Source organism: Lissotriton vulgaris, chromosome 4_1 (genome assembly GCF_964263255.1).
Source record: "Lissotriton vulgaris chromosome 4_1, aLisVul1.2, whole genome shotgun sequence".
NCBI lineage: Eukaryota > Metazoa > Chordata > Amphibia > Caudata > Salamandridae > Lissotriton > Lissotriton vulgaris.
Genome location: NC_141691.1, coordinates 175990927 through 176017597, shown reverse-complemented (window position 1 = coordinate 176017597; position 26671 = coordinate 175990927). Strand labels below are relative to the sequence as shown.

The 26671-nt window shown below is 42.4% G+C and overlaps 1 protein-coding gene across 2 annotated transcripts in view; it reads right to left on the bottom strand.

Annotated features, from left to right (window-relative positions):
- Positions 1-26671, bottom strand: part of SMARCA1 (SNF2 related chromatin remodeling ATPase 1) — a 2209746-nt gene that overhangs the window by 1249621 nt on the left and 933454 nt on the right. For both annotated transcript variants that reach the window (XM_086918497.1, XM_086918496.1), the window contains one exon: positions 16080-16235. In XM_086918497.1, coding sequence (XP_086774623.1) covers positions 16080-16235 — 156 coding nt within the window. The remainder of the gene's footprint in view (positions 1-16079; positions 16236-26671) is intronic.

The following is a 26671-nucleotide window of genomic DNA, read 5'->3' as shown; positions in this document are numbered from 1 at the left end:
ACGAGAATCAGTGAATAAGTTAGCATTTCTGTTCTTGGCTAGTATACAGGCTCGGGTCAGAGCGATGAGCTCTGCTGCTTGAGCGGACAGTGTGTCAATACGATGTGTTTCTTTGACTTCGGTTTCAGTGGTTACTGCGTATGCGGCCACTAACTCTCCTGTACTTGTTCTCATACATGAACCGTCCACATAAAGTGTCAGGTCTGGGTTGGTCAGTAGAACATCTGCTAAGTCTCGTCGGGGCTTTGTTACTGCATTAATGATCTCTATACAATCATGCGGGGCTGAATCTGTTATAATCGAGGGTAACAATGTGGCAGGATTTAGAATGTTACAGCGTCTGATTTCTATGTGGGGCTGGAATAGTGTCAATTCATAACCTGTCAATCGTGCTATAGTCAAGTGTTGAGTCTGGGTTCGGTTTAGAAGGACCTCTACAGAATGTGGAACTTGTACTGTCAATGGATGTCCTAATACAATTGAGTCGCTCTGTCTGATTGCTAAGGCTGTCGCTGCAACTGACTTTAAGCACGCAGGGAGTGCCTGGGCTACTGAATCCAATGTACTCGAAAAATAAGCGCAAGGCTTATGTGAACCTGCTTGGTCTTGAGTGAGGACAGACAACGCTGTACCATCACGTTCTGTAACAAAAAGTGTAAAAGGTTTGCTGTAACATGGTGTCGCTAGAACTGGTGCTTGACATAAAGCTTTCTTTAATTCCTCAAAAGCCTGTGTATGTTCCTGAGTCCAAGGAAGGGCAGTCGAAGTCGCTGCCTCCTGTGTTGTCAACTGAATGAGTGGTTTAGCTAGAAATGCATACTGGGGAATCCATTGTCTGCAGTACGAGGTGAGGCCTATAAAGGCCCGCACTTCCTTTTGTGTCTGGGGTTGTGGCATATTTACAATTAACTGGATGCGGTCAGGAGTGAGCTGTCTCCCCACTTTGGACAGCAAGTGACCCAAGTACACAACTTGCTGAACATAGAATTGTAGCTTCGAAGGAGACACCTTGTGTCCCTTGTCGGCCAGAAAATGTAAAACTGTCAATGATGCTTGTTCACATTCGGGTTCACTTCGTGCGGTGATCAGCAGATCATCGACGTACTGCAATAAGGCAGTGTTAACTGGCATTTGGATACAATCAAGTTGTCTTTTCAGTGCTTGGCTATAGATGCTGGGGCTTTCTGTGAATCCTTGAGGTGCGCGTGAAAATTTGAAACTTCTTCCATTTAAACTGAATCCGAAGAGATATTGGCTCTCTGGATCGATGGGCACACTGAAGAAGGCGTTCTTGAGGTCAATTACAGTAAAGAACGTCGCTTCTGAATCAATAGCAGTCAATAAAGATGAGATGTCGGGAACCACAGGGTACTGTGGAACAATGCATTTATTCAGTTCTCGTAAATCAATCACCAGCCGATATACTGGCGGTGCATTGGGATCAGTACGTTTAAGAATCGGAATGAAAGGGGAATTACAGATATTGGAGTCGGTTTCTACGACCACTCCTTGGGCAATAAGCTCTTCAATGATTTCCAGTAAAGCCACGACAGCATCGGGTGGTAACTTGTATTGTCTGATTCGGGGTAAAACAACTCCTGGTTTGAGTGTAACACGGTATGGTGTAATGTGCATGCAACCTACATCGGTTGGGCCTTGTGCCCACAGGTGTTCCGGTACATTTTTCAATCTGACATCAAAATCTCGTAATACATAGTGACCCTTAAAGTCACGCAGAAAAAGTCTAACTCCTTCCGGAGAACAACATATCACAGCTCCTAGAGCCTTCAGCGTCTTTATTCCTAACAAGTTTTCTGGACATGATTTCGTAAGTAACAAGTCTGTAACACGTGATAATGGACCTACTGCTAGGGGGACGGGTTCTGATACTTCATTTACAATAGGCTTTCCTGAAAAACCAAGGGAAACATTCTGTGAGCCTGAGAGGGGTGCCCCTGGGACTTCATCATGGCTAATTGTTGTGCGGCTTGCCCCTGTGTCAATTAAAAACTTTCTGTCTTTTCCCAATACCTGACTATGTACGTAAGGACCCTCTTGATCTACAGGAATCTCAATAAGAGGCAAGCCAACCTCCCTCTCTAGGCTGTTTCATGTGTATCGCTGATAATCGGGATAATCAGATTGGGCATACTGGTACATTTGCTGTGAAACTTGCTGAGTCGCGGCAATGGGCTGTGGCTGTGATACCGCTACGGTCTGGGCGGTGTGTGATGAAGCATGTATAGGCTGTGTGTTCTGTGAAGTCTGTGGCTGGACCTGGTCTTGTCTAGGCTGACGCGGTCTTTCTTTAGTTTTACCTGTCGCTATATTGTGTTTCAGGACTGGACATTCATTTACGTAGTGGCCTGGCTGCTTGCAATAGTTGCATGTCCCTTTAACGGGAGCTGCTGAATTATTTGTCTGCGTCCCACCCTTTTTCTGACCGTCAGCTGGGACTGACTGGGCAACTAGTATTTTCATTTTCGTGTCTTTCATACGTCTTTGTTCATGTTCTTGTTCTTCTCTAATTCTGTTCTGATGATATTGTAACATTTGTAACATCTGGGATGGCGTATTTGCTTGCCATGTACTTTCGACTTTATATACACGATTCTTAACCTGTGTTAGGGAATTTTCTACTAATTTACTTACAAAAAGGTGTGGGTATGACTCGCTACTTGGTTTCAGGCCACTATTAATAATGAAACATTTCTCGAATCTTGAATAGAAGTCACTAGTATCTTCATCGTGTTTCTGTTTACAGGCTGAGATCGCGTCCCAGTCTTCCTTTTTAGTCGTCAATAATCTTGGCAAAACCTGTACTATCAAACCTGGTAATGCTTTAGCTTTCTCCCCAAGGCCTAGCCCTGGAGTACGAATTTTTTCCTCGTCTTCTATTTCAGCCCATATAATCTTTTTATCTCCCACCTCCCATTCTTTTTCTTTGAGTTTCTCATAGATGCCAGTAGGCAACAGTACTTTTAACAACTTCATAATATCCGTATATGTGTAGTCTCCCATGAGTAACATATCCTTAAGTTCTCGGTGAAAACCTGCAGGGTCTTTATCGTGACAGGGTACTAGTTTCTTCATTTTTAACAATTCTAACTTTGTCAAAGGTGTGTACACATACACGCGTTTCAGGGTATTATCGGCACCCATAACTGGGTGTACTTCTCGTAAAGGATTCTGTCTGTCCAAATGTTCCAAATGAAACATTTTTCTTTCTGGGGGCGGAGCTGAAACATGTTGAGGGCCTAAGAAAGCGTTATATCTGTGTCGTTGCTCTAGAATTATTTGAATCAACTTGGTACTTAAACCTCTCCATCTATTCATAAGTAGTGCTTCTAATGTATCAGGTAAGGGACCTGGATCCGAATGTTGGTTTCTGTATAACGTGAGAAGATGCTGAATCATGTATACACCCGCTAATTTCTGCTCGTCTGGGGAAAGGTTCAGAAATGTCTGTGCTACGGTATCATCATTGTATATGCTAGGATTGTCAGCCCATAGTACTGCTGACCGGGCTAGTTCTTGTTCATCCATAGAATTTAGTACGTGGTACCCCATTCGTTCTTGAAGCATTTTATCGGTATCTTGAAACAGATATTCAGAAGAATTCGGTTTTGATATACCAGACAGAAAAACTCTCCTGCTTTCTGGGCGAATACCTTTCCTAAGGTAATTTCCCTTACCTACATACGCTATCATTTCTTTAGGTTGTTGCTCGGATTCCTCTCGGTCGTCCTCCTCGGAGGAATCAAGCCGGTCGTTATCTGCTTCCCTTTCTTGTTTCTTTCTTTCGTGTATCTCTGTTACTTCTTTCCTGATCTTTTTGTACATACTTGCTATACAATTCTGTTTATCGTGTTTTCCCTCGGCTATGTTCTGGCCCCATTTGTTTAGTGCATCCATCTCGTCCTGGTCTACCCCAGGCCTGTCTCGTTCTCTTATTAGACAGTTTATGAAGAAGCGTAATATACAACTTTGAGTGTCAGCTTTCTGGTGAGCCAGGGCCTCTTTAATACAGTCAGGATCTTCCCCAGTCTGGATAAAATGGTATATTCTATCTAGGTGATCAGTCATTCTTGGGAACAACATTAAGTAATCTGTAACTTTTCGTAAGCGTAGAGATGCTAATAACATCCTATCGTCTTTACCGGGTACTGGATTGTATCTGCAAACTGGAAGGGGTTCTTTAAGCATGTCGAAATTTGAGGTGCGGGGTGTACGGTTCTTTAATATGTCCCTTATGTTTAACCTATGTTGTTGTGGCGGGGTCTGGTAACCTCCTGTCGCACCTCCAGAGGCGGAGGCTTGAGCATGGCTTGTCTGTGGGGACTGTGTAAGTAACTGAACTGGTGTTTTTCCAGGGTCAGGCCCAAACGGATTCAGGGTATTTATCTTAGGTGTAGGAAGTGGTGGAGGAACAGGTGGAACAGGATTCCGGGCGGGTGAACTTTGTTGTGGTAAGGGCGGGACATTGTCTTGGAGTGGGTTGCCACCTCCGTCACCGTCAGCAGGTGGTACCTGGGCAGGTGGATTGGTGTAAGCGGGAGCTACATCATCTAGATAGGAAGCAAGGAATATGTCCTTTGTAGTCCTGTGATTTACTTTAGTTGGAACCAATGGCGGTGGCAGATCTTTCGGTATTTCTGAAGTGGCTTCAGGCGAACCCTCGGTCACTAAGTACATGCCATTTACAAGGTTATTTCGCATGCGGTCTACTTGTTCTGCTTTTACTCGGATTCCTTCATTAACTAATTCGTTTTCTCGGACTTTATCCGACTCTTCTCTATGTCTGTCTTCTCTTCGGAGGGCTTTTTCGGCACGTTTATGTGATTCTTTACGCCAAAATTCTATGGCGTCTTTCTGGGATTGTCTGGCTTTCTTTTTCCATAGCGCTTCCTCTACTTTCATGATGCACTCGGCATCCCATGTTCCTGTAACGGGCCATCTGTGTCTTTCTTCTAAGTGCTTAGTATAATCGGCCCATAAATCTAGGTACAGTATGGCATCTAAGCCATGCTTATGGTACATAAAATTTCCAGGAGTGTCCCTAGGGGGGATAGGAATTTCTTCCTCTAGCATCCCTTTCCTAGTTCCTATCTGTCTTAACTTATTGAAAAGCGGCATCTTGTTACTTAGTGCTGGATACTCGATACTTGTCACTTACTTCTGAACACAGCTAGTTACACAAAAACACGGTAATGTACACAAAACAGTCACTCATACCACGACATTAATCACATGAAACATTTTGAACACATATGACTACCCTTTATACTAGATGTACTGCTAAACAGCACAGATACACTGTTGAGAACAGTGCAAGAACTTGAATGCTAGATGTACTGCTAAACAGCACAGATACACTGTCTAAAACAGTGCAGACCGTGTTTGTGTACCCAAACCCGTCTTTACCGGATACATAATAATGCACCCGTCTAGATGCGTCCCCAGCAATGGTACTCACCGGGAAGCACGGAACAGAAGGCCTCGGAAAACTCGACTAGACTGGACCGGACTGGACTCGACTCGATATGTGAATACTTCGGAACTTCGGAACTGGTGGGCCTCTTGACACCTCGGACCTTGCTTCTTTCGGCTAGGCTCTGGTCGGGATCCTCCGCACTCCTCACCGCCTCGTCTGGGTGCTGATCGCAGTCTCCGTCACCTCCGTAGGCCTGAGGGAGATACAGGAAATCCTGCGGGTACGCGTAGTGTCCGTCACGACTGTGGCAGGGGACCAAGGCTGCAACGCACCAACCGGCGCGTGGGGTGGGGGAGGGGTCCCTATTCGGGCGGCAAAATAATGTGGTAAATATTTGATTTACCGTCTTAATTTCTATGCAGGTAAGTACTTAAACAAAAATAACTCAATCGGAAAGAAAGACGCAGAGTCCGTGGTGTTAGAGTTCTTAGGGGTTTTATTCCTTAAAAAGGAATGGGTCTGGTACCGGATATCGGGTTCCTGCCACCACTGGGGTGCAGGAAGGGATAGAGCATACTTTATTGACATTACATTACTTTTATACTTAATATACACAATAGAAGTCAATGCAGAAGGCGTAACAGCTGAGAGAAACAAGATAAGGATACACACGTGTTAGCAATACGTAATCAGAAGGCGTGAACTAAGGCGTGCACAGAGGTGTGTTCTAGAAACGTCAAAGGTAAGTGTCAGAAGTGGGTGGCTCTATGACAGAATAGTGCAGAGTCAGCAGGAATCGGTAGCTAGGATGCGCGCGCAGCTGCATGACGTGTGATTGACGTAAAGTTGGAGGGTGCAGGGGACTTGACATTTACACTAGAGGAAAGAGACAGAAGTCTGGCATGTCAGATCAACTCGTTCCTATATCATATCTGATATCTGATGTTTGGGAACCATATTATCTGGAAGGAAAAGGTCTCTCGGACAGAGGCTATTCTATACTGACTGTGAGTGCGTGTATAAGCGTCTAGGTGTCTGCATGAGATGCGAGGGGGCATGGGCCTACCATGGTAACAGAGACTATGAATTACTTGGACGGAGACAGTGAGGCCGGGCCCTTTGCTCTGCAGCTGGAAGGATGTTTACTTAAACTAGTAGGCAGGAATGTATTTTTGAGGAGCGGAACAGATAATTCGAAGGTTGAATACAGTCTTGGCAGGCAACAGGCTGAGCTAAGCGCCGTGAGCCGCGCAGGGAGTAAGGCAGAGGTCACGGGTACAGAGGCCGGCCCAGGCTGAGGCATTTCAGAGTCTGAAGGCAGGAAAAGGCTCGATGGCAGAATTCAGGGCCTACTTCGCCTGGGCTGGAAAACGTGTAAAGTACACCACAAAAAGACGTTGGCAAGGCATACTTAGAAACGGAATATTCAACCCGTTCAGGGTGGGTCTGAAAGAGGACATGTTATCGTTAGACGCAAATGTGTTTGCGTCTTCATAGCTGGCACAGGAGGGAAGTTACATGCACTTTAAGTTCGTACATGGAGACGGTGGGGTACACGTTAGGGAACATTTCTTGACCATAAAATTTATATTTCCTCAAGGTAAAAACAGACTTTTCCGATAACTGCCGCCATTTTGATTTTTTTCTTCTTTTCACCTCTGCAATTCTACTGGCATTTTAAAATGAACCATCTCAGTTGTAATGGCGTTTTTCTTCAGTAAGGTCTGCCTCAACTGTTGGACACACTACTGTGGGACTGTTGCTCTCCAAGGGCCCGATGTAGGTAGCTCTTTACCGATCGGAATCGGCCGAAAATACCAATTTTCGGCCGTTTCCGATCGGTAAAGGGCTATCGAGATGTAGGGGCACATTTTCGGTAATTTTACCAAAACGTTATCATTACCGAATCGGTTACCGATTCGGTAATGATAACGATTCGGTAAAATTACCGAAAATGCAATGTAGGTAGCCAATGTTCCATCAGCACATGGCTTACAGAATCGGTATTTTACCATGGAATACAAATACATGGTAAAATACCGATTCCTGTGTACATGCACATCTGTGCATGTACACATGTGCCATGTGACAGACAGACGTGCCCTTAGGGCATGTCTGTGTGCCACATTGCACACATGCCCGTTTTGGGGGTGCTAGAGGGTGTCAAAGTTCACCCCCTGCACCCTTGTGAATACTTTAATTACCGATTCGGTAAATACCGAATCGGTAATGCCTAATCATTCCTATGGGCTTCAAAGCCCATAGGAATGAATGGGCATTACCGATTCGGATTTTTCCGAATCGGTAATTAAAGAATTTTTAAGGATTCGGTAACGAATCCAGATGTTGGGACCTACATCCCATTTACCGATTTTGAAATACCGAATCGGTAAAATTCGGTATTTCAAAATCGGTAAATGGGATTTACCTACATCGGGCCCCAAGTTCTCTTTTTCACAGAATTACATGTGAAGGAGTAGACTTCTTCAACAATGGCCGCCATTTTGTTATTTAGAGGCGAAGGGGGAATTAATTTTTTCCATTCTCATTGATATGGACTAGTGCCCTTCTTGCTCTGCTTCATTGTGCCTAACCTCTGCACGTCCTGTTTATTTCTCAATCCAATGGCCTGAGTGTTGCTTATGCTTTTCACTTCTTGTGGTGTTCCTCCTCAATAGACTTGCAGTATAATATTCGAACCTGCTATTTCTACGGCTTTGTATGAGCTCCTGCTTGTTCTACGCATTTACTGCCTTTTTTGGTTGTTTTTTTTTATTTCCTGTGGTGGCCTTCTTGGATCCCTTTTGTGTGAGCTGCCTGCTAACTCCCTTATATTGAGCCCCTTGCTCACACACAATGGAGCCCACGCAGAATTCTAAGGCTTCCTCTGCAGCAGCTGCAGGGCGCAAGGACTCTACATCTTCTGGCAAGCGCCTAAAAAAAGACCCTCCTTCACCTTCCAAGTCTCCACCTCCTGTGACGCTTGAGGACATTATGGAGGAACTTCGTCATATTCGCCCCTTCATACTCTAGACAAAAGGGTAACTGATGTCGAACAACAGATAAGTGATATCCGGGATGTTGCCGCCAAGGTCGTCAGTCTCACCAAAGAAGTTGAACTGCTCAAAAAAACCTCTGAGGATTTGGAAAATCGAAATAGGCGCAACAACCTACGTATTTATGGTGTTGCAGAAAATTCGGAGGGGTCGGATACCATCCACTTCTTGAAGTCTCAAGTACTGCCTATCACTGGTATCCCTAAGCATTTGGACGTTAATATTCAGAGGGGGCACCGCCTTGGCTCTAAAAATTCTTCTGCTTCCTCAAAACCCAGGGGCATTATTGCATACTTTCTCCTCTACTCAGACTTAATGACTATTCTTCATTCGGCTACGCAGCATAAGCAGCTAGTGTGGTCTGGTCAAACGTTATTTTTTGCTCAAGATGTATCGAAGTTGACTGCTGCTCGTCGCAAGGAATTTTTGGACTTAAGATCCACGCTTCGTGCCATGGATGGCAGATATGGGCTCATCCATCCGTGTTTCTTCAAGGTCACATACAAAGAAAGGTCTTTCAGCTTCGATGATCCAGCAGATCTACGGAAGTTCATCAATACTCACAAGGAGGATACCATGGAACACAGTGGCTCTTATTGTTTAATTGTCTCTATTCTTCTGTCCTGTGAATTTTTGCTGCACCTTCTCGTGTTCTAATGTGTTGTTGTTTTCTTCCTTTGTTTTTTAGAAATACATTCCAAGTGTTTGATCCTACTCCTCCTCCGTTGTGTTGTCTCACCGTACGATTTTTTCTGTCACAATCCATTATGCCGTCTTTCCTCATAGTTGTCAGGTAAGTCTCCTTCATTTGTATTACCTTGTCAGGCTTAGTCTCATTCTTTCGTTTTCTTCTTCTTTTTACTCTTATGTACTTTTTTATGAGGCTCTGCCTTCGACTTTTCTTTCTGTAGTGGGGCCGTCTTTCCCTGTTGCTCCCGCTCTCACTTCATTGTCTGTTTTGCTCCTGATGTGTATGACTAAAACCCTTCGGTTTTTTGCCATCCTGTTTTTTTCCTCTTACCTTAGGAGAGTTTCTGTCTCCCATTCCTCTTTCCTCCTTCTCCTCTTCTGCCTTCTTTTTCATCTTTTTTTCTCATTTAGCCTTTTTTGTACCCTCTTACTGCTCACTTTTCTTACCACTCTTTTGGTGCTTTTTTCGTTGGAGTTTTCTCTCCTTCTCTTTTTCATACTTACTCATTTTGGCTTTTTATGCATTTTTTTTATTTTCTGCTCTTTCTATCTTTTTTCTCTATCTTTCATCAGTTTTCTTTCATATTTCGTTCTATTCTTTCTATTTTGGTTTGAATGAAAGGTCTTATAATAATTTCCTGGAATGTTAAAGGACTTTGCAATCCGATTAAAAAACAACGTGTCTTCTCTCACCTAGCAAGACTGAAATGTCAGGTTGCTCTTTTGCAAGAAACGCATTTAACTTTGCAGGATTTATCCTCATTGGGTAAACAATGGGTTGGAGCAGCTTTCTGTTCCCCAGCTGTTCTTCACAAAAATGGTGTTATTCTCTTGTTTCATAAATCGTTAAATGTTCAAGTATTGCATGAATCTCAGGATTCTGATGGCAGATGGTTGTTTTTGAAATGTATGGTTAACAATGTTAAACTTTCCTTTTGCAATGTTTATGGTCCGACTGGTGTCGATAATGCATTTTTGAATGATTTTTCCTCCCTTCTTTCCTCACACACCTCTGAAGACCTCATCTTGGGGGGTGATTGTATTCAGCCCTTTTTAGACAGAAAATCCCAAACTAGGTACATTCCCACTAAAATGCAAAAGTCTTTTCATAAGGCAATCACCTCCAGAGGCCTTATTGACTCCTGGAGAATATCTCACCCTGAATCTCTCGAATTCTCCTTTTTTTCCCCGGTTCATGCCTCACATTCCCGTATTGACTACATATTTCTCACTCAACATGCATTTCAGTTCATGACTAATTCAGAAATTGGTTCTATTATTATCTCTGATCATGCTCCTATTATTCTGGAAATGGACTATCCCTCTCCTATCTCCACTTCCAAACGCTGGCGGTTCAATAACTCCCTCCTTTTAGACCCTTTATTTGTAGAGCATCTGACTTCGTTCATGACGGAATTTTTCCACACTAGTCGTCACTCGTTTCTGAATTTCACTTTGTGTGGGACGCTTTTAAGGCTGCTGCTAGAGGTTGTATTATTGATTTTGTGTCTCGTAAGAAGAAGAAAGCCATAGCCCAATTTACCCACATTCTTAAAAAAATTAAACATTTGGAGCACTTATATTTCACTACTAACTCCCCTGATACACTGTCTTCCCTTATTCAAGCCAAAATGCAGTTTAATAAACACTCATGGGACTCCGCATCTAATAATCTTCTTAAATTTAATGCAAAAATGTATGGCGGCCGCAATAAGGCGGGGAAAGCGCTTGCCAATTATCTTAAAATTAAAAAGCAGAAGACCAATATTATTTCTATCAAGGATTCTCAAGGTGTCTCTCATTCTTCAGATGCTAAAATTCTTGATTGTTTTGTTGATTGTTATTCTAATCTTTATACTCCAGAATCCACTCCTTCTCCAACACAGATTGACTCCTTTTTCCAATCCATACCTAAATCCTCTTCAGATGCTGTTAATCTCTCCTCTTTAGATGCCCCTATCTCTGACACGGAAATACTTAACGCCATTACTCTTTTACCCAAGGATAAAATGCCCGGTCCAGACGGTTTTACGGTGCGTTTCTACTTGCATTTTAAATCTATTCTCATACCACACCTACTTTCCTTAACCCCTTCCATGCTCATGACGAGCTCAGCTCGTCATGAGGCACAGTGGAGCTGTGCTTATGATGAGCTGAGCTCGTCATGAACAATGGGGTTCGATGAGGATCAGCACAGGAGGGGAAAACCATTAGCAGCCAAGGTGTTAATTAATTCCTTTCGTGTTAAAGGTGAATCACAAGGTTCATTTACTCAGGCCATGCTTTGTCTCCTTCCTAAAAAAAGACAAAGACCTCACCTTATGTAAAAACTATCGGCCTATCTCCCTTATAAATACTGATTGCAAAATGTATGCAAAAGTCTTAGCCTTGCGGATTATTCAAATCATACCTGATCTCACTAACATTTATCAATCTGGCTTTGTTAAAGGACACTCCATTACGGACAACTCAAGAACTCTTCTTAATATTATTAATCTCGCTTCTAAAATGAAAACCCTTATTGCGGCCATTATATTGGATGCCGAGAAGGCCTTTGATCGTGTTAACTGGGATTTTGTGTTTGGGGCTTTAAGATGGCACGGTTTTAGTCCTCCTATCATCCGTTATATTCATTTACTTTATTATGCCCCCTCTGTTTCCATTTGGGTTAATGGCGCTCAATCTAATTACTTTTCTCTTCATAGAGGCACCCGACAAGGTTGTCCTCTTTCACCCCTTTTATTTGTCCTTGCTTTAGAATCATTTTTAGAAACAATTCGTCGATCCTCTTCCTACACTGGGTTTCTTTATAAGAATGTTGAGATCAAATATACAGCTAATGCAGATGACATTATGCTATATGTCTCCAATCCATCCACCTCTTTACCTGGTCTCTATTTTCTGTTACAGGCCTATTCCCTAGTCTCAGGTTATAAATTGAACGTCGACAAATCTGAAGTTCTACCTCTTAGTACATTTTGTCTTTCTCATCTGTTTCATGGTTCGGGTTTTGAATGGACCCCTACTCACATTAAATGTCTTGGTATTCTTTACGCTAACACCATTAGGGAAACCATCAGACTTAATCATAAAGATGTTCTTAACAAACTTACTTCCCTTATAAATGGTTGGTCTCCCCTCTTTTTATCTTGGTGGGGTCGTCCTGCCACAGTTAAAATGATGCTACTTCCTATTGTTAGTTTGTGTCTTTCAATGCTCCCTATCTCTCTTCCACTTTATTTCTTTAAATCCATAAACCGTTTGCTAACCAAATTCTTATGGGATAATCGCAAGGCTCGCTTATCTCTTTCTCGCCTACAACAACCAAAACACTTGGGCGGTGTAAACTTACCCAATATATCCTGTTTTCACTCCACTTTCACTCTTAAACAGTTTTGGTCTTTTCCGGATGATTCAGTCTCTCTCCCCATAACTGCTTGGAGCTCATTGGAACTTGAGCAAATTTCTCCCTTTTCTTTCCTTAATGCCACTTGTCTCTCTCACCCGCCGGCACGTTTTCTTGCCCCTACTCACAAACATTCTAAGACACTCTCTTTAGCTCTTTTCCGCTCTTTTTTGTCGCAAGCTGACTTTCATTCCCTTACTCCTATTTGGTATAATAAATCCCCTAGACTCAATAACAAAGCACTAGTCTGGAAGGAATAGATTGATAAAGGCATTATGAATTACACTCAAATATTTAAAGACAATATACTTCTTACTTTTTATCAGTTTTGTGACACTTTCCATATCTCTAATGCACATTCCCCTCAATATTATGCTCTCAAACTTCCTCTCACTGATTTTATTTCTCAGCAATCTTCATTACCCACATCTCCCCCTACTTCTTTTCTTTACCAAACTTTTCACTTCCCCTCAAAGCAGCTGTAATTTATAAGACACTCTTTTTTTCCAATGATACGAGATCTAAAACTAAACTGGAATTACTTTGGGAACGGGACCTAGCTCAGGAATTTTCATTTCAGACAAGGGATGCTGCTATTTGGTCTAAAATACATATTGTATCTCGTTCCGCTAGTACCACACAGACATGTTGTTTTTTTTACAATAGACTCTTTTTTACACCTCATGACTTATGCAGATTCAAATTACTTGAGACTCCAATTTATTGGTCCTGTTCTCATAATACTGCTGATCTTATGCATATGTTTTTTTATTGTCCTCTTGTTCATTCTTTTTGGTTGAAAGTTTGGTCGCAATTGAACAAAATCCTGAATACCACTTTTCCTTTTGAAATTGTACACATTTTCCTCAGGTGGCTCTTCGCCTATTTGGGATGTTCATTGTAATTTTCGTAAATTCATGGACCTTGCTTTGGCAATTGCCTTCCAAGTCATCACCACCAATTGGAAAGATACTTCTAAAATCTCTTACATTGCCTGGTGGAACTTGCTTTGTCATCATCATAGACTTGATCGTGCCTTTGCTACCACAACCCCTTTATTAATCAAAAAGGATTTAGTATGGATGCCGTTAACCGATTTTCTTTCTAGATCTGTTTGAAGTTTTCTTACCATGTGATGCAACTTCTTCTCTTTTATTTATCTTCTTAATGTTTTTTTTTTATATATTGTATTTTTATCCAAATGTATGAGCTATTTTGTTAGGCTATTCCCATCTTTTTCTCTCTTTTTCTTTTTCTCCTTCCCCCTCCTTTTCTTTTCTTTCTCTCTTTTTCCCCCTTTCTTCTTCTTGTTTCATTCTCTTCTCCCTTAAACAAAATCTTTAAAAGATTTTTCCCTTAGTAAGGTTTTTAAGTCCCTTTTGGGGACACTTTCTTCATTGGCATATTTTATTACTCTCATTTTAACCCTATTACTATGTTTTTTATATTTTCTGTATTGGTGTATACATTGCTTATTTACTTCAATAAAGCTTTTTAAACTAAAAAAAATACAACGAAATCCTAAAAAACAATATACTGCTGGCCAGCAGCAATTCATACCCGGACAACGTCGGGACGGGCTGCTAGTCCCTTTATAAAGGTGTTGGCCACGAGTTCCAACACATACTTCAAGAAGTTCCTACATGACCTCTCAACATCTCACCACTTCATCACCCAGATATAATACACCCTGCTTCCTAACATCCCCCAGGCACCCATTTCACATAGGAACAATTGGGAGGTGGATCTGGGTGTTACACTAAATGATAAACAAAGGGACACAATCCACACATGCACAACCAACTTTGAGAGACACACTCAGGTTAGGTAGACCCGTTACAAGATATTGTACAGATGGCACTACACACCAGCACATCTTCATATATGGACAGTTACAGGCCCAGGGAGAGCTGGAGATGGTGTGGAGGCACAGGGACTATATACCGTATCTTGTTATCCTGCCCTCGCTTGAGTCAGTTCTGGGAGGAAGTTCTAAGCACCATAGTGCACATTGAAGGGCTCCCCTGAATAAGGACCCTCCTTTGATCCTACTGGATCTGCCACAGAAGAATAAGTATCCTCTTCACTCCCCTAAGGGGGTAACGATCTCCCCCTTCTTTTAGCAGTAAAGCAGACCATTCTGGGCCTTTGTGGGAAATACCTCATCCCAAACACCTAAATCTGGATGCAAGACATATGGCAACTTTTGGCCTATAAAAAGACAGCATACGATCTGTAGGACTCATCTGACAAATTCACTACAATGTAGAACCCAGTTCTAGAATATCTTAATCCAGGCAATAGAGGCCTCCCTTACCCCAATCAGCTGCGAACAGTGGGCCTCGTATCCCACAACAGATCGCAGAGTGATGAAGACAAGTGACACTATTTGGGGTGATAGCTACTAACTTATTTTTATGAGCATCACGGTGGCGTCACTGGAGTTGAGGGGGTTGATTAATTTAATTGTTGGTGGATTGTTCAATTATTCAGGTGGGTATACTCATGTTATTGTTTATGCAATAAAATTGATTAATAGTAAAAAGATCCAGCAAAAATAAAGCAAGAGCTGGTGGTTTACTACACTTGCTTAATCTTTTAATAATCGTTTTTTTCCTGTATTTTGGTGAAAGTAACACAAAGTGATGAATGCAGTCTTTCATCCTTCGTGATAAGGCAAATATGCAGAGGCTCCCCTAAATGAGTTAGCTCATAAAGGGCGCTTGTAATCGGTTATATAAGCATGCATGGACATTGACTCATAGATGCCTACCCCTAACAGATTTCATAGCTTCACTAAGACAGTTAGTTTTCCTTCGCCTTTCTTTACTTGCCTTAAATAGGTGACTTTGTCAAGGATTCCTGCTCTTAAATTGTAATAATTTTCCCATAGCAATCGTTAGTAGTTCTGCTGAAAAAGTATTTACATAGTAAATTGTCCACCAGATACTGTGAGGTTCAAGAAAACCATTATAAAACATTTCTAAGACATGCCTATCTTCGAGAGATGCAGGTTTACATCAGTAAGTGTTGGGCAGTATAAGGAGGTTTTTCCAATGCACCAGGACTGCTAACCCAGAGAGGACCGCACAATGCCAATTAAGATAAACTGAAATTAATTATATTTAGGTTAGAATGCACATTGTTTTCAAAGTCAATGCTTAAGAGATCCAGAGGCTAAAGGTTTGGAAAAAACATTGCACCAACTACAACGAGTTTTCAACTTGACAGTGGTCAGGAAGATGTACAGGGAAGAATTGAAACATTTTGAATGGGAAGCTTGAGTAATGTGGGCCAGTGGTAGGATACAAAATGGTATTTACCAATACTGTAAAGTGTTAAACTAGTAAATGTCTTGTTGTTTACAGTCGTGGCCCATTTAGGTAATCGACTAGATAATAAACCTATATACAATGCAGGAATGAGATAAAGTTGTATAGTACTATGTGCATTTTTCAGGTCACCCGCAGAATAGTGATTTAAAATAAATTACCTTTGATTTTTCATTCTTTATTCTGTGAGCTTCATCAATGACTAAGTATCTCCAATTAAACTTCTTGAAAACGGATTTTTCTCTAATAACCATTTCATATGAGGTAACACATACGTCCCACTCTCCAGGCATCATTACGTCACGTATAAATGCAGCCTAAAATCAGAATAAAAGAATACATACACTTAATAGCACCATAATGAGCTCTAGAATTAAAATGAGACCTTGACAGTTATCATAGTCATAGTCAAACACGCTTTATTCGACATAGTCATAAAAGCATTACAGATAAAAATGTATTGTATATATAAAAATAGAATTAAGATTTACACAAAAATTTAAAAGGGGTTTTTACAATTTGAAATTAATTGCAGTGTTAGTTAAAAATCATCATATTAAAATACATCAAGTATTCAGGTTGAAAGTGCATTATCAAGAGCCTATCCCTTTGCATTTTTGTTTCTAATAATCCAGGCCCATCCTAAAAATTAATTTCGCCACAGCTATGTATATTACAGGGCTTGGGTTAGTACAGATGATTCTGGCAGCCACAATTCCACTCCGAGTGCCCAGCAGTTTGGCCATGGGTAGCAGCCAAACTCTACGCGGGGCAGAGTAAGCCGGACACGCAAAGAGTAAATGGTTAACTGTTCCTTTGGGATCTGGGCAAGATGGGCAAGAGGTGCTCCCACCATTAGACTATCTGGATGTGTAAGCTCTAACAGGAATGCTACCGAGTCTCAGTTGGAAATAGAGCTTTCTATCCAGTGGCTTTGTTATGTCATCCCAGAATGTTTTGAAATGGGTCTCGTCTTTAAACTCCATAAAGACCCCCGTTAGTGAAAGTGGGGGAATAGTCCTGAAGAGTTTAGAGAGTGTCATCTCCCAGTACAATCCCTTCATAGCCTTTTTCGAAGGAAATATAGCATTAGTTGGGTCTTCCCAGATCTCCATCAGACCTAGCTCACTGAGAACCGCTCTAATTCCGGTGAGCCATTTTATCTGGTGGAAGGCATCACTTTTAATAATGTCCAGAAGTCCCATGGCAAATATTTTCAGTTCCGGCGTTATCCATATTCGCCTCCAGTATAATACTGGGCGGAGGTTTGCAATTACCTCAATTGGTTTCATGCCGAGGTCCTGAAGAACCGGGCCCATGGGGGTACTATGCGGAAGCATGACAAGGTTATTTAGGAACCTATTTTCAGAGACAGTTAGTTTACTTAGGTTCCCATGTCCCCAGATCTCGACCCCGTAAAGTGCTGCGCTCACAGCCTTTGCATTATAGACCATGATTGCAGGGGCCATCGGTTTTGTCAGGGACCTGGCGTGTTCACGAGTCAGTGCCCCTGTAATTTGCCTGTGCTTGAGGGTAGCTAAGTCAATCTGTTCATTCCATCGAAGATCATGCTGAATGGTAACACCTAAGTATGAGAACAATTTTACTTGCTCCAGGGGTAGGTTATTCATCAATATCCTCCCTCTAAATGACTTGTGTTGGTTAAAAGACATGAATTTCGACCATGAGACATTGATTTCCAGGCCGTGGTCAGTACAATATGTTTCGAAGATCCCAAGAGCTTTTTGCAAACCGCTTGGGGTCTTGGAAATAATGAGACAGTCATCGGGAAACATCAAAATTGGTATTTTCGCGCCTGCTAGAATTGGAGCGGCAACGTTTGCCTCTATCAAGATCTTTGATACATTATTAATGTAGAGGGAGAAGAGGGTAGGTGCTAGCATGCAGTCTTAGCGCACTCCTCTCTCTACCGGAAACTGGTTTGTAACACACCCAGAGGGGGCCCCATCTTATCTGGGCATAGTTGTGCTCATGTAGTTTGGTGATCAAGGAGAGAAGAGTTGGGGGCATGCCCATGTCATTCAAGACAAGCCAAAGGTTTGGCCGCGGTACAAGATCAAAGGCTGCCCTCAAATCAATGAAGGCAGCATACAGGCTGCCTCCCCCCAGTTGAACAACCTTCCAATAGAGCATGGCAAAGTGTAAGACTTGATCGACTGTGCTTATGCAGGTTCTGAATCCTGCTTGGAGGTGGGACAAAATGCTCTTCTCGCGCTCCCATTCGTAGACTTTATTTAATAACAGTCTACCATAAATCTTCTGGATGGTATCAATTAGACTGATCGGGCGATAATTTCCTGGGAGACATTTGTCGCCCTTTTTAAATTATTTCCGCCCCATTCCAGGATTCGGGTATTGGGGATCCACAGGCTATCATATTTGTCAGTAATAGTATATAGTTCCCCCAGAGCTCTCTGTTGTCTAGGAAGATGTTGGCCGGGACACCATCTATGCCTGGCGCCCTTCCAGGGACGATAGAGTCCAATGCTTGTTGGACATCCATAATAGAAAACAGGTCTTCCGTACAGGGGGTATATACGATCCCTTCTCTCTGTTCTGTGGGTAGGTCCAGCCCTTTGGCTTATTGGGGCCTAAAATGAGTTACCCAATCATCCTGTGCTACCCAATTTTGGGGTTTTTCTGGGCGGCCTTCGCAACCCCATTTCAGCAGGTCCCAAAATCATTTAGAATTCTTAAAAGAACTGGCCTCCTTAAGCTCCTCCCATTTTTTTACATCCCAGGCGCGTTTAGATTTTTGAATAGTGGGTTTGTACGCGCTCCTGGCTGTGCGAACACTGGCACTGGATCCATTTTTAATGGCCTGCCCTAGATCCAGCCGTGCCTTTCTACATTCTTTATTATACCACCTCAGAGATTTGGCTGTCATATTTTGATTAAGCTTGTTAGGTTTGACAAACAGACCTTTCATTTGTGAAAAGAAGGTTTCATGTACCTTATTTGCACTTTCTCTCCCTGGGGTGAAAGGTTCGGCGTTGGTGCAGACACTCAGTTCCCTTGTATCTTTCTGCAAATTCTTTAAAATAAAATCAATGTTTGCCTGACTCTGGGCAACTTTGGCCCACTTCAAGTGGCGCATGTCGTTTGCCAGGAGGACGGCTTGGAAATTTCCTTTACTTGGATCCTCTATTATCGCTGGGACTTCCCAATAGGAAAAAATCATGCATAGGGGGTTGTGGTCACTCTCTAGGCGGTCGACAACCATCATGTCCTCCAAGTGGTGCCACAACTCAAGATGGACTAGAATATAATCGATTCTACTTTCTCTATTGCCGCTCTTGAATGTGACAGCACACACCCTATCTTTCGGAGTTCTACCATTAGCCGCCCTTAGTCCTTTGTTCAGACAGGTAGAGTTAATCTGGATCACCAGATCAGTCCACCTTTTCACTGGGTCCAATTCTAGCTTTGGAACCCCCCACTGGCTATCTTGATCTTCTACAAGGAAAGAATCGCCACCCGATAAAGGTTCAAAATTTACGTTAAAATCACCTGCGACAATCAATCGTGAGTGTGCGGAAAATCTTTCAATGAGGCCATCAAGGACAGCGAGGGTATCAGACTTCCGCCCCCCTGTGCTTCTGGCATACACATTGTAGATGTCTAGAGGTTTGGCACGATTAAGTGTAAGGGACACAATCTGTATATCCTTGTGGTTAGAGGCGAGCTCCTTTACGGGGATCCCTGAATCCTGCTTAACCCAAATGGTTAGTCCCCCAGAGGGTCGTCCTCTGTCGCTTTTTTCAGCGGCGACACTAAAGTTTAGAAATCCTGGAAAGTGCTGTGGATCAAGGAGCCACGTTTCTTGAAATATACAGATGGTAAACTGACTGACAAACAAGGTACATTCTGGGCTTTGCACCTTGGCACTCAGCCCTGCAATGTTCCATGACATGATGGTGCCGAATGCGTCAAAATCTTTCACTAAGCTTACCTCCGGGTTCAGATTTAGGGGACTACCCTCCCCATTATGTGCCCCTGGGTCTTGTGTTACACTGGGTGTCCCTGAGGGGGTGCCTTGTGTTGCAGTTATGGTGGTTATTGGTGCATCAGGACGGTATTTGGGGATAGTGTCATCTGATATTAGTCAGTCATTGCAATCCAGGGATGACCCACCCACGCCTACCCCCCTGTGGTTGGGTTCCCATTTCTTTTAGCCACTGTTGGGGGGTGAAGATCTAATTTGGATAGATGAGTGATCAGGGGAGCAAGACCTGAACTCTAATAGTATCAGGTTTTGTGCCACTTTTACATTTTTAAATGTAAGTTCAATACAGTCAGCTCTGTGTCCTGGGTGTGAAAGCCTGGTAGCCCTGAGGATGTCTTCCCTAATCACTGAACGGCATCCTCTACTGTGTCTGATCCAATGGATAGCCTTGTTTGTCAGGGAATCTTTTGCTTCTGTGTCCTTATCTGGGCTTAATTTTGGGACATTCACCATGTATACTTTAGATAGATCAGGGGGTGTGGGTCGAGGGAGGGAAGCACATCTGCCCGCCCAGTTTTTGGGGGTATACCTGGTAGCATTAGGGATATTGATAGGCCTAGCGTTGGATTTTGTGTACCCATTATGTTCTGCTCTATCGGAAGGTTTAGGTTTAAGGATTTGCACGGGCAAGGACTTTGCTGGCGCTTCTGTACCTTTACCTACTTTGGTGTGAGGCGAGTGTACTTTGGTCTGGGTGCTACTCTTAGGTTGCTGAAACGCTGGGTGCAGAGTTATTGCCTCGACAGTACCAGGGCTCGAGTATTCTTCATCAGGGTTACATTTTGGGCAAATGTTCACATTAGTGATTACCTTGTGGACTTTAGATGTTAAAATGTCAACTTTATCTTGCATACAATGAATAAAGCTACATAAGCGGTTCACAAGGCTGCATAGCTCGGTAATGTCATACCCAGTTCCAAAAGTGGGTATAAACGAGTTTGCTTCCAACCCCTGTCCTTGGCAAACATCAGCTGGAGTAAATTCACTCAATGGGTCTCCTGACTCTTTATTAGAACAATCAATATCGATAAGAGGTGAGTACCTATTTGAACACAATACAATTGGATCAAGTGGACAAGGGGAAGAACGTTCTGGCTCTATGTCTACTGTGGTTGACCCATCGTTTAAAGCATCCCCTTTGCATTCGTTGGCGTTACGGTTGTTCTTTTTCTTCAAGAACATCCCAGGAACAACAGTCACACCCCGTTTACAGTTTTTCTGCAACAAATCATTTAGGTCATCCCCATTAGTCTCACTCGCGATATTCTCTAATGGTGGCTTAGATGTGAGAATAAGGCTACAGTCTTCTATGAGTTCCTCTATGCGTGACATTACACAGTTCTCTCCTGCGTGTTTTGGTACTTTAGTGGCCTTCTTGGATTTTCTCCTTTTCACCCGGGTACTTGTGCTTGTACCGTCTGTAACACCCTCCATACATTTCCTCTTCCCCATTTTAGTTATCCAAGTTAGTTAGTACAGTACCTTGCGAGATGGTGGGGCGACCTATATGGAAGGGGGCAGACCTCTGTGCGATGTTACAACGCACGGACTCCTGGACAATGGAGTCCGTGCAGCGTACTTCGTGTCCCCCACAAGGTCCGGTCAGCAAGACCCTTGGTGCTTTGCCCCTCTAGGGGCAGTAGGCAGCTCGGATGTCACGGCAGGCTGTGCTTGGTGTTAAAAGCTGCCTCTTCCCTTCGTGTCTCTGTTTAAAACTGTGATCCCTTCTTTCCAGGCTGCAGTTTTGGTGTTAGCCGCCGGGTGTTGTGCCAGCAAGAAGTTTCCTCGAGGCGAGACCCAGGGCAAGTGTGTTTTCCTCGTCGCTGCTCAGCTGATCAGCCCACAAGATTTTTGGGTGGGTGGGTGAGCGCGAGTAGTTATCAAACATTCTTCATAATTAGGCCTAGAGCCACATGGGAAGCCCTTATGGCATCCTTACGGACACATCCTAACGATCAGGACCTCCCTCGGAAGAAGTCTTGCAAGAGAGTGTTCTTAGCTTGCCTACTGAGATAAGTGCATATGCCTGATAGCTCATTTTGTACTTACGGGGGCTGATCACCCCACCTCCCGCACCACCCTTTTGTTCTTCTTCTTTCCCTTCCACCCCTTCTTCCTTTGATTTTTTTTTGTCTGTTTCATGCTCCCCTCCATTCTGGTTGGGCTCTGTTGCCTCTTGGCCACGAGCTTTTGTACTTTGTGAGACGAACACTAAACTGTATCAAGTACACTGTGCATTGTGAGAAATGCATGCTTTTGTCTATAATACACAGGGACTGTCTAAACGGTACTTCCCGCAGCTTCCGGCCGGAGGTCAATGTGAATCCTCGAGTTTATACTATGTATGCCTAACCAGATGTACCTATATCAAAGTTAAGAAAAAAAAAACATTCTTCATAATTGCACTATTTTTTCATGCTAACAGGTCTAATAGCATCTTTTTTGTGTCAACTAATATTTTTACTATCTGTCTTACACCTTGGTCGTACCACCATATGTGGTAAACATTCCTCTGCTGGGCATTACGACACCGCAGGGCAGACTCAAACAACATACATTACGCCACTGGCGGGATCATGGGATAAAAGAGGTAGGTGCCTTTTTTGGGGATGAGACTATGCTGGACCACGAATCCTTTATGCAGATTACAGGGGCTCCCCCTAGATTATATTTATTGCATGCCACAGTAACTCATTATATTAAGAATACATGGGCACCGCAACGACTCAAGCTTATACAACACGAATTAGTTTATTTAATGTATCATATGGGGGCAGGTGGACATCTGGTACGGTGGTTATATACCGGAGTTAGGGTACATGCAGCAATCTCGCTCACAACTCATAATAGAACATCTAAAAAGAGTGTCACGCAATGCTAAATTTAAATTCATCCAGGCGATGGTACTTCAAAGGGCATACTTAACTCCCAAACGAGTACATTGTATGTACCCAGATTCCCCGCATTGCTGCCCTCGTTGTAGACAAGATGAAGCCGTCTTCATCCACATGTTGTGGACATGCCCACGACTGCAGGACTACTGGGCCGAAATATGCCAGGTGCTCCATACAGTGACAGGGCTGCAGATCCTGGTAGAGTCCCTGTATTGCCTGTTGGGACTACGTAAAAGACCGAAGACATCGAAAGTTCAAATGAAATTTCTGGATCTAGCTTTTATTCTGACTATCAGGGTCATAACGATGCAATGGAAGTCCACCAGGCCTCCTATGTTAACTACATGGCAAGCAGATCTACTAAAATGGGGCAGAGCGGAGGGAGTAGACTTCCGGAGGGAGGAAGAGAGAGGTCACCGGAAACAACCTATAGCATTGGAATGGGAGGCTATGGTGGTGGAATTGGAGGGGCTTGACTTGGTCCCCTCTCCGGCGACAGGGTCTCTGTAATTTGACTAATCTGGAGAAATTTCACTAGGAGGGAGACCCCGTCCATACATAGAAGTGAGGGATTCTTACTTTCTGGCATGGTAGATTGCAGATTCTCACTGCTAACCCAAGGGAAGATACTTTGTAGGTAATGAAGCGACCAGGAGAGGGTGGGAGTGGGTGTGGAAGAGTGTTGTGGGGGGGTATTATTATGTTTCAGTAGTTAAACTGTTTATATATGGATGACCTAAATTGCATAATTTGAGTATGAAAATGCCAATGAGCGTTAATGAAACGTACCTGACCATTTGGTCTGCTTAATGGCAATGAGCATTAGATTACAGACAATTACCATATGTACGATTAGGGTGAAAATTGAAAAATGACTGTGAGGTTGTTTCTTTTTTCTTCTTGTACTAGAACTTGCTTGCCTTGCAGTCGACAATAAAGAGTTAGAAAAAAACCCTAATATTTTTACTGTGGTACACTGCAATTGTGTTCGACATTTTTTCAGCTAACATTCTAGCATACGAGTAATCACTACATGCGCAGGAAACATATTAGTTATCATACTTTTCTCAAGTAATGGATTTCACATAATGTAGCCCAGTTGATAACCCAGTTGAATTCTTTTTTTAATTTTTATATATTTTTTATTAAAGACATTGAATTGCTAAACAGCTTACAGTAAAGAGGAAGCAAATCAGTATTACATGAAATATCACATTTACAACATGTGCACAGTAGTCGTACAGCAGGCAATACATCTATTACAGTGACGATGGATCGTCAAGGTGGGAGGCATGTGGGGGGTTACAAATGTTACCTTGGTAAGCGTTCCAATGACTCCAAATCATTTACCACTTTTTAGGGCATCACCGTGCTACATGTACTGTTTTTTCCCTGAACATGCACCAGTCCATGTCCATCTTCTAGGCTTTTACTTTTGGTGGATGGGTCGCTCCCCACAGGTGTTCAATGTTTCTCTCTGCAATCATCAGACCCAAAGTGACCCAGAGTTTACTTTTACACTCTTTATTTAGGTTCATAGGCTCCCACATATTCAGGACTCATCTTTTCGCTTCGGGGTGAATAGCAAGTGCGAGTACTTCACTCGGGATATCATGTATTTTGCCACAATATTGCTTTGTTTGTTTTTAATATGCATTTTTCTTAATTGTAAGTTTACAGATATATTATTACTGATTGCGGGAGATTTTAATTAGAGAACTGCTGATTAAGACTGCTATTTGGGTATTGATTGGGAATTGCAGATTGTTCCGGACGTACTAGCCATGTGTGTGGATGTTAGCTAGTTAGATTGAAATGGATTAAATCCTCTTTGGCTGAGGGCCTGTTTTGACCTGGTGAATTTAAACTACCGCTTCTCTCCCTATTTAACCCAATATTCAGGGTTTGAGGTAAAAACTCATTTATTAATTACATCACCCTGATGGAGCAAGAAAACGGAACTTGCTCTGATCAATTCCTCATTAATAGGTAGCAACCTCTAGATATAGAAAAGTAGTGAAAATTAACATACGCACAACATTCACATATGGGGGAAGAGAGCTTTCTCCATGCTTAAATAACAAAAAATTATTTGCAGCGCAATCAAATCCCGCTAAAAACCGAAAATGTGTCTGCGCATTGGCAAACTAGAACCTACGGAAATAACCATGTGATTTACTCGTATGAGAGGGAAACTCTCATGCATGCGCAAGAATTACTACCCTTATTTCTGAATGCACTGCGTGCCTCGCATATGCTTGCCTGAACTTAAAAGAAGATGTTGCTTCTAATGCTTCTGCTTAAAGAAAGAAAATTTAACATGGGATAGAGTAGGAGTGGGTGGTGAACAGTTGAGAATCACATATTTGAGAAATTAACATCTGTTTATTATTCTTTTATCAATAGTGCACATTTGGACCGGTAGGCCTTGAAAATGAAAGAAAATGGTGCTGGAAGAAAGATTGTACTGCGCATTTCCGGAAAGAGACGGAATGTGACTTAGTGCCTGAAAAGTTGAACAACTGCCAAAGATCAAGGACAGTAGCTGTGTGAACATGAGAATGTGTGATATTTGTCAAAGGAGCTTGAATAAAATGTTATTTAATTAGTTACAACATGTGTATGGGAGAGAAAGACATCAATGACTAAAGGGGAAGGGTTTACAAAACAAAAGGGTCTTAATAAATTGGCTGTGTCGGCATAGTATGATGTGAACCCCCTAGTCCCAACCAATCATATTTTATATTTTTCAGAGATTTGCAACTTTTGAGGGTGGGACGTGCAGATGTAAGAGTTTAACCAGAGTGCCTTAAGTTGAAAGAAAAAAATAAGGAACGTCGATGCTGAGTGAGGTGTGGGCGAGAACTACTGCAATGAAGAAGAACAGACTGGGAAAGATTCATTCTTGAAAGACAGCCTGATTAGATTGAAGATTGCTGAAGAATATCTAGGAGGGAGAGAGAGTAAGAGAGGGTTGCGCTTCAGTGCATCTGGGTTCTAGAGAAGTTTTAGTAAGTATCATCCTATCCTGATCCAGTCCTATAGTCTTTGTCTCCTTATTCTTGATCAGGAGACCTCCACCAGTCCTTTGACCAGAGAGTTGTGTTTCCCGTTTCACCAGTTGTTAACTATTATTCTGTCTTATATCTGCACATCTTTTGCAAATGTATGAGTTATTATGCCTTTTGTCTCTTTATCTATACACTGCTAATTCATTGAATTGTTGAATGAGTCTATGAATTGAATGTATTTGATAGATGAAATTTTCTCTCCCATGAAAGTTGATGGAATTTGCACTGTGAATCTGTACAAGTGTGCGTTCATTTTGACTGAGTTATTAGATACAATTTAATGAATCTTACCCAGAGTCTGTGATTATTTTATTGAAAGTTATAAGTTATAATTAGTTAATTTGTTAATATCACCATCAACTACTCAACTAATGGGTCATTGACCAAAGGAAGAGGGTTGATCTGTGAAGATTAGTTAGGAATTGACTAATCAAGATTAAAGTGAATATAAAACTTGACCCCCAGCAGAACAGTCAGGAAACTTGAATGTATATATGGGCCCAATTTGAATTTGTTGTTGATTGTAAAGTGTTAATCCCTGGGCTTCTGTTGGATCAGTTTTTTTGGCAGCAGAGCATTGGAGTTATCGATTAGTTTGGTGATTAATGATTATTGATTATTGATTAGTGATTATTGTTTTCGATTATTAACTATATGTTTAACATTAAAAAGTTAGCGTTGCGTTTTATGTTGTCTGGAAGCACAGGTACAGAGACACCTGGGAATCCCGGGAATGGAATTTAGAAGTGTGTGGTGAATAG